The sequence below is a fragment of the Cinclus cinclus genome, chromosome 18 (genome assembly GCF_963662255.1).
Source record: "Cinclus cinclus chromosome 18, bCinCin1.1, whole genome shotgun sequence".
NCBI classification, from domain to species: domain Eukaryota; kingdom Metazoa; phylum Chordata; class Aves; order Passeriformes; family Cinclidae; genus Cinclus; species Cinclus cinclus.
The window spans coordinates 8,068,337-8,076,925 of NC_085063.1; the positions used below are offsets into that span (position 1 = coordinate 8,068,337).

General features: G+C 44.6%; 1 protein-coding gene across 3 annotated transcripts; it reads right to left on the reverse strand.

Moving 5' to 3' along the window:
- Positions 1 to 204: 204 nt before the first annotated feature.
- Positions 205 to 8,345, reverse strand: MAPRE1 (microtubule associated protein RP/EB family member 1). 3 transcript variants are annotated; one of them, XM_062505294.1, is made up of 7 exons: positions 8,313 to 8,345; positions 7,554 to 7,677; positions 4,840 to 4,985; positions 3,560 to 3,749; positions 3,081 to 3,190; positions 2,249 to 2,401; positions 205 to 1,871 (listed from the first exon to the last, which is right to left on the reverse strand). In XM_062505294.1, the coding sequence occupies exons 2-7, from the start codon at positions 7,672 to 7,674 to the stop codon at positions 1,815 to 1,817; spliced, it is 777 nt and encodes a 258-aa protein (XP_062361278.1). In that variant the 5' UTR covers positions 7,675 to 7,677; positions 8,313 to 8,345; the 3' UTR covers positions 205 to 1,814. The 3 variants fall into 3 exon arrangements, with proteins under 3 accessions (XP_062361278.1, XP_062361276.1, XP_062361277.1); XM_062505292.1 differs by having other exon boundaries at positions 3,545 to 3,749; XM_062505293.1 differs by lacking the exon at positions 8,313 to 8,345 and adding an exon at positions 7,878 to 7,909 and having other exon boundaries at positions 3,545 to 3,749.
- Between the last annotated feature and the right edge of the window lie 244 nt (positions 8,346 to 8,589).

Below are 8,589 nucleotides of genomic sequence, written 5' to 3' on the forward strand. Positions count from 1 at the left end.
AAAAAAAAACCAAAAAATAAAACAACCATTTGTGCCAGTACCCTCCAAACAAGGTTCCAAGACTACTGCTACTGAGGTTAGCAATGCCTGGGCTGGGGAATGGAAGCTGAAATTCCAGGTCCTGCAAGCTTCACCATGAAACTACCACGGGCTTCAGCTCTGCCTAATCGTATCTGAAAGCATGAGAGACTCCAGCAGACATGACACTCTTGAAATACAGAACTTTATTTAGAAACTGCTTAAAATAGAAAAACCCTGTCAAGAAAAATCCAAGTCAAATATGGTTTCTCAGTAAAATGGAGTTTTAGGGCAACAAAAGTCTAAAAGGCCACAAGAGAAATAGCACCACTGCAATTTTAAACAATGGCTAGAAACTTGCATTTTTGGCATTCACTGAATTTGGGTTTTTCTCTGAACTTCACAAAGATTCATGCACTACACAGTTACCATAAAATGCTCTCCTACACACATTTTAGGACAAGCTACCACCAGAAACAAATGAATACAAGCACAACAGGACTGATCAATCTCAGTAGTGAAGGGGGGGGGGGGGTCAAAAGTCTTGCAGGATCTTGCCAAACACAACAGTAATGAGGGGCATGATAGCAAAAAAAGGACAGTTAAGGAAAGTATTTTAAATATTAATATTTAAGTTAGTCTCGGTACTGTATTTTCTGCAATAAGATTAGCTCTGTTAGCCAGCATCTTTTAGTTTTTACCCCAGAATACTACTGAACTGGCAAGTGTTATTACTAATATGCCCTGGTTCAAAGGGGGGGGAAAAAAAAAAAAAAGGCAGACAGAAAAATATCATCCTCTTGTGCTCAGTTCACTTTCACTCAAAGCCAGTTGCACAGTGCAAGTCCTGTTACAACTACTGGGTGTGTTCAGCATTCCTTGGGATGGGAAAGGGAGAACAACAGAAGGGATTCCAACAGAAATGAAAATAAGCAGAACAAATAAAAACAAAAGCCAGGGAAGAAAAATTACTTCTGAAGTACATTTTAGGCAGTAAGACTGTGTGCCCTTTGCTTTGTTTTGACTTTCTTACAGAAAACACAGTACGTTTGGCAAAGCCACAATGCCACAGAAAAAGGCTTCAGCACTCTTCAAGGTAATTTATGTGTCTCAGCTGTTCATACTCCCTCTAATCTTGTGACAGGCAACGTTAAGGCCCATTTCATCGAGAACTAATCACTTAGTAAGCAGCTTTACATAGGAATGGAGTTTTGTTTTAATAGCCCCTTTTGAGCACTTGCTGACACAGTGAGACTGCCACGCAAGGGCTCTCGGACAGCAGTGAATGGAGTTAAACAAACGTCTACCCCAATATGAAGCACATAAAATCTCCCATCACATTACTTCAATTTGGCATATGGAAGCATATTTTAAATACTCTTAAGGCATTTATTATAATTTCTGTTCTGCAATTTCACATTAACTCAATCTTTCTGTGAGTCAGTCTTTTAATTTCTCTACCGCACACCACCTTAGATACAAAAAGAGTCTTCCCACAAACCAGTGTTTTACCAGCAAACCATTCTGCAACGAGTTCCAAATATTCAGCCTCTTGCTCCCTAAATATACCACCTCGATGTGAATACTGCTCTGCTACAGCGTGAGAAAGAGCTCCTAACTCAAACCCACTGTAAAAGTGAAACTTCCGCAAAGTGCACTTTAGAAGAGGTACTTTTTGCTTATGAAAAGAAACCAGTGAGTCCTCTAAGAATAAAGTGGAGTATTTTACAGTTAAGCACATGATCTGGGGCAAAGAATTCTGATGTTGCTGCTCTGCTGGTACAGTATGTGGTCTGTTAATACTCTTCTTGTTCCTCCTGCGGTGCTCCTTCGTCAGGTATCACAAAGCCTTCCTGAAGGGGAAGAAAACAAGTGCTTTAATGAAAATGTGATGTCAAACCAGTTCCTGTCTACTCTGTAGGTACTTTTTTTTTCCTCTTACTTTAGGTAAGACACCCTTAAGTCACTGTTTAATGTCAAGATGTATTACCAGAAGTATTTTCCTCATCTTTGATCTATTTGTTACATACTACTGATGAAAGGTCTACCTTGTTTGCTGTCTGACTACAATTAAGTTATCTGATCCTTTATTACAGGAAAAAGCTAGGCCATAAACCTCACAGGGAAAAAAAAAAAAAGGCAGAACTAGAGGGAGCCCTGGACAGCAAAACAGCTTCCAATTACAAGGGCAGGAAGAACTGTGCAACCCACTCTATAACAGATTACTTACATCTGTGGCATAAAGAATTTCCACAATCCTCTGCAACACTGGATCATTCTCCCCTTCATTCTCCTGGCAGATCAATTCAATATTCCTCAATTTGCCAAAGTAGAAGTCTCTTTCCTTCTCCAGATCTTCAACAGTCATTTTCAATGCGTTGATCTGCCAAGGGGCATCAATAATAATTATATCCACCAGAGACAGAATTCAGTAGTATCTATGTAAAAGGGGCATCCCAAAAGTTCTCAGAAGGCTGTTGATATGCAAAGCACTTCAGCAGGAACCAAGATAAGGGGGAGGGGGGACTGTGAGAGGAAAAAAAGGGCTATTTCTCAAATTTTAATATCACTGCCACAACTAACATCCAGTCCAACACACACAAATCCACTTGTAAAAAATAAAGGCTGATTCCATGAAACAGGTAAAGCACTGACTGCCTGCAGTTCTTTCTGCTCACACATTCTTTCACAACAACTCTCCTGCTGACACAGGTTCAGTTGTGCTGCACTCTGGATTTCAGCGAAGAGCAGCTGCTCATAGCTCCGTTGGAATGCTGGGAGAGCTGCAACACAGCTGTGGGAATACTTAAAAACCCTGCTATGTGTGACACAGCCCACACTGGGGTAAAGTGTCTGGGCACTCGTGTGCTACAATGAGGGGTTTTGCTTCCATCAGGAGAGCAAGACCATTGTAACAAAGGGTTCCAATTAAGTGATTTTAAATGAGCTAATTCAGATGGTTTTCTTCCATTTGCCTGACCCAGACATTTCATGGTACTGGAAAAACAAACCTGCACATAACTATCAAGCAGAGGTCAGTCACAGAGCTGTCCTGTACACACCTGCTCAATCAATCCCGCCGATTCATCGTCTCCTCCACCCTTTTTGCCCATCCCAGGCCCAGCTTTGGGACCTGCTGGGGTCCTCTGTGCAACAATGGGCCTCTGTGGGGCTGCAAGATCAATTCAACAATTAATACAAATTCTCCTTCCTGTAATAGGTACTATCCCCCCTCCAAACATCCTCAGGCATTAAAGAGTTTGAAGATATTTTCCTTCCTTAACTCCATGTAACAAGTCCCTTCTTTTTGGCACACTTGGCCAATCCTTGCCATTTTCTCTCTCATAGAAGATTGCTCTTTCTGTAGCCTCCAGACACCTGGGTACTACAGCAGCCTTTGAGCCTGGCATGTCTGAAACAAGATGCAAAATACTGGAATCCCATGCACTGATTTTAAATAGCAACCCAGTCTTCATTTCCCCAGAGATTTTAATGATCAATAAAATCTTTTAACTATTTTTTCTACCTGCACTGCCAGTACCGAGAGATTTCCTGGTTTTGTTCACAACTGGAGTAACAAGGTTTGGTGCTATTGTGTCTTGGCCTTGTCGAGCAGCAACAGGATCATACTCCTTCCCGTCATAGTTTGCATCAAAAAATTTTTTGAACCACTGAACAAATTCAAAGTTGTCCTGAAATTTTCCTTTCACTAGTTTGTCCACAGGAATAATCTGAAGAGGGGGAGGGGAAACGAAAAAAAAAAAACAAAACAAAACAAAACAAAACTAGTCAGACTCATATTAAGGGTAAAGAACCTCCCTGAGTTTTTGTACAGTTAATGCACACAAAAGATGATCAAATTTAATTCTTGTCCAGTCTAGGGAAAATCCCCCTTGATCACAACTGTGTCAAATAACAGGATTTTTGTAATTATTGGAATGAAAAACCAATCATGCTTTGCTTTTGAAAATCCAAGTAATTTCAAATAATTCTGCAGCAAAGTTTCTGCTAGACCAAGGTAACAGACAAAACTTCTTCCTGTCCACATGAAGCTGGCTCTGTTGAATGTGAACTGATGACCAACTCCAGAAATGCTACAAGAGCTAAATATCACTGTTATAGCAGACTCCAGCTTCTCTGGGACGAGTGTATAACTAAAGACTATTAAAAAAATGCAGCAAATAGTGAAGTTTCATTTGTAGGGAAAATTTTTTTCATAAGGCATTTGGAAGCCAGGCTGGTCAAAACTGTCATTCTATTTGAACAAGTTTGCAATTTCATTTTTCCCTAACTAAAAATTACAGGCATTTAAAAGCCACGTAAATGTGGCACTTGGGGACACAGTTTAGTGATAAGCTTGGCAGTGCTGGGGGAACAACTGGATTTGATGGTCTCAGAAAGATTTTCCAACTTTAACAACTGGGTAATTCTATACACTTGTAAAGAGGAATTCAGAATCCTTAAGACTATCATAGCAGTAGGTTATGGGAACATACCTCCTACAAAAATGGTCCAAAGAGGAAGCTCGAGCAAACCTTCTCTCATAGAAATTTCAGTATTATTTTGTGCCACAGAAGTTGCACAGAATTAGAAGGGTAACATTCATCTCATCATTAAGAACTGGAAACCTGACCTTGGCTGGAGTAAAGCAAAATGTATCCTAATTGATCTGAGAATGCCAAGGTAAAGCAAAACAAAAAGTTTTGAGATTTACAAACCAAAATCAAACCCTGTTCCCAGATTTATTCAGTTTTAAATCTGAAAGTTCATCCCATGTATATTAACATTAAAAGTCAGAGAGTCAGTTATAGCCCAGCTTACTTTGTCAACACCCATTCGTTTAAAACCTGCTTGTAGAACCTTGAAGTTTTGAATGTACTCATGTTCCAATTTTGCTTGAAATTTCACTTTCTTGAGTGCTACAGAACCTGGGAAGAGCATGTCCATGAACTGACAGTATGCAGCACCTGCCAAGAGGAAAAGAACACAAATCCTGGGATGAATTAAGTCAGCTCAACTCACTAACCTCCGTGAGTTTCTTTCCAGTCAGGTCAGCAAACTGACCTGACTCACTGCTCAGTCACACAAGCCCTTGAAAGGCAACAAAGTCAAGAAAACAGGAACCTCCAGTCTCCTTTTCAGTGCAGCATGGACATAAATAAGCTTAAAGGATCTGGAGAACCAAACCTTTTGGCTCATGACTTGAACTCTTACTAATAAGAACAAACCTGCCTCCATAACTCCAAGGGGAAAAAATAATCTAATAACTTGACTTCCCTTTCTTCATGGCTATCAGTACAGATCTGAGATGTTACATGTGTCTAACAGGCATATAACCTTCTCTTAACAATACTAACAGAACTAAATCAGAAAAAGCATTATTCTAAAAATTGTATTTAGCCATTATTGAAATCATAATACATTTACCTTCTACAAACAGAACCTATACACAATGCAAGGTGCTCACCAAGATAAGAGGCCAATTAAGCTGAATTATATTTAAAACGTGCCTTAATCAAAGAACCAAAATAAGACAAGTGTTTCTTCCTATTAATTTAAATCCTTCATATCCTCCAATTCAGCATTGCTGTAGCAAGAGGAAAAGAGAGATTCAGTTCACCACAAAGAGTAGACTACCACCTCCATATCTGTAGAATATATACACACAGTTAAAAAAAATTAAAAAGTGGTTTTAAACTAGATCCTCACCCTGCAGTGATACACAACCATTAAAAGCACAAGCACAGCATTCAAAGCACCATTCACCAGCACAAATGAATTAAGGAACAATAGGAACCTTAACCTAAATCATCCAATAGCTACACAACAAGCTCTTGGGAGTTATTGTAGGCCAAGAAGGAATACAGAAGAGCATTGCCCTCAACTACTCTGTTCATCTCTACCATGTCCTCTAACTGTTCATTCTCTTATCAAGATACTTTGCAGACACTCTCACTCTCACCTGCCACTAGAAGACTGATGTCATCCACTGGTGCAAATTAAAAACAACAAACCAGCTCTTGCTGTTTGCCCTCCACTGTGTCTCAGTTCACCTGCTGCAGAACTCCAACCCCAACTCAAACACAGAGGAGTTGCCAGAAACCAGGGGTTTGCTTACTATTGGCAGTCGGAGCGGTAAGTGTGATAAAAAGAGAGGGATCACAGCATAAGTCAAAGGGCAGTTTTTGTGCATTTATGCAACCTCCAGCTGCTGCTGTCACTGCTCCCCTTGCCAAAGACAGCAAAACAAGCTTGGGAACTCCAGCTTCCACAGGACTATGACAGCAAAATCCACTTCATCCCTACCAAGGCACAAAGCATTTTTGCAGAAGCTGAAAAGGAACTCAGGACATAGCACATCAACAGCTCTCAATCTTTTCCCAAAAACAGGTGAGCTGGAATTCTGCAGAGGCAATAGCAATTATCCTCACTTCAACATAGAGTTCTCATAGCATTAAAGGCTCACACCAACCCCGTGCAAATCAACCCTGCACACAACAGGGTTCAACCTGCCTATCTGAAAGCAGACAGTGCTTATCACTTCCCTTCCGCCTGTGATCCTAGATCTTTAGTTCCCTCACCCTTACAGTTCTTACATCATCTCACTAGACAAAAGCCACTACAAATACCTGCCAAATGCCTGTCATGAGTCCCTTGCTTCTCTGTAATCACTGGGATTGTTTCTTCCATGGACTCAGCCACAGCCCTGTACTGACAGTCCAAAAACTCACTTTTAATTAATTCCTCCTTTTATTCCACCTCCAGTTTCCACATCTCTCCTTCCATGGGCAACACCTTATCTTAAAGTCACTGCATGAGCCACACTTCCACTTTTCACTGAGTGCCTGTTGCAGTTATCCAAATTATCTTGTACCCAAGGCTGCATTCCTAGCCTTGGGTTTTTTTCCAGCTTTTATTCCACAGACTGTTACCTGTTATTCGTTTTTACAAGCCTCCTCCTCCTCCCATACGCTCCTCCCTAAGATGACACTTTACTCCATTTCTGTACCACAGACACTTCCCCTTTCTTACTTACAACTCTATATATGAGGTAAGATGGGTTGACAGACTTGACGTGCTCCAGGAGCACGACGAGTAGTAAAGTCATGCAGATGACCCCACAAGTCACTGCTCTGTCATCCTCACACTCCAGTGCTCTTCCAGAACAAATCACAATTGTTTTTGCTAGTTACACTTGTAAGACTTACTCTATCCATCCAAACTAAAGGCTTAATTCCTCATGGGAAAACACCCTCTTCCTCAGAGTCTCTTTTCACATTAACACCCATTCCTTATAGCACTTGTGCTGTAGTGAGTCATGAAAACGTGCCTTTTCATTACACAAACATTATTAACAACCACTTCAATAACACTCTGACCATAACTGGATCATAACACCGACCACGAATCTGTTCACACCAGGAACTAAGCCAGAAGCACAACTACAGCAGGGCAGCACACAGGGTGCAGCTGCAGCTCTACAGAACCAGGGTGTGCAACCCATGTGGAAATGCCCTCAGGGTGAACCCCCTTACCTGAGCACAGCTGTTCAATCTTGGTCAGCGTCAGCTGCAGAGACTCATTGATCCACGCCAGCATGTCATGTCGGCTCAAGTTATCGCTGGTCACTGAAGTAGAATACACATTCACTGCCATTTTCTGAAAGACAGAACGAGGTGTGAGTGCCACAGATGCCGGGCTGCGATGGAGGCGCTTCCTTTTGAGCCTTCCCGACCCAAGAGCGAGTGAATCGCGACACAACTGCGGGCTGCCAACAGCTGGGAGGACCCTCCCGCACCACCACTGCAAAGGGCTCGGCTCCGGGATTTTGGACGAAAAATCAGCACCGAGGTGCTCACGTGGGAACCGATGAAAGGAATCAAGGCTGCGGCAAGTTACTCATCCCTCTCCCCCGCGACACCGGGCACGGCTGAAGCACTTCCTGGCCGGCCACGGTATCTCCCCGGGGATCGATACCGAGGGGCCGGTCCCCGCCCAGCCCCGCCGGCACAAAGCGGAGCCGCCGGTACAGCTGCCGCCGGGCAGGGCCACCCGCGCTAAGGGCGGGGCGCGCCCCGCGCTCCCCCCGGTGCTACACCTCACCATCCCCCGCCGGTCCCGCCGCCCCACCACCCTCGGTCCCCGCCGCACCTCCCCCCGCCGAGGGGCGCGGCCCGGCCCTGCAGGCCTCGCGCCAGCGCCCTCACGACGGCGGCGCCCCGCCGGGCAGCTCCCCGAGCCCGGGGCTCTCCCCGCTCCCGCCCTGCGGCCCCAGCGCGGCCCCGGCCCGGTACCTGCGCCGCGCTCGCCCCGTCGGCCCCGCGTTCAAACCGGCCCCGCCCGCCCTGACCGGGACCGCGTCACGCGCTCGCTGCGCGCCTGCGTCACGCGCACGTCACGGCACGCGCGGGGAGCGCCGCGCGCCGGCACGGGGCGGGGGGCGGCTGTCAGGGGGCGGGGCGAGCGGCAGCGTTGCTATGGAGATGTCACGCCCACCCCGCCAGAGAGCTCGCCTGCCATTGGCCGTGCTGCTGGCCCCGCCCACACCGGGGGTCCCGCGTGCCCCAGGGG

Bases quoted from the DNA above. Each gene is read 5' to 3' on its own strand.
- MAPRE1 (XM_062505292.1), bottom strand. From the start codon at position 7,674: ATGGCAGTGAATGTGTATTCTACTTCAGTGACCAGCGATAACTTGAGC. The intron at 2,402-3,080 runs GTGTGTACAGGA...GCCCCTTGGCAG, and splicing joins CGGCGGGATTGATTGAGCAG to ATCAACGCATTGAAAATGAC. The intron at 1,872-2,248 runs GTAAGTAATCTG...CTTCCCCTTCAG, and splicing joins AAATTCTTTATGCCACAGAT to GAAGGCTTTGTGATACCTGA.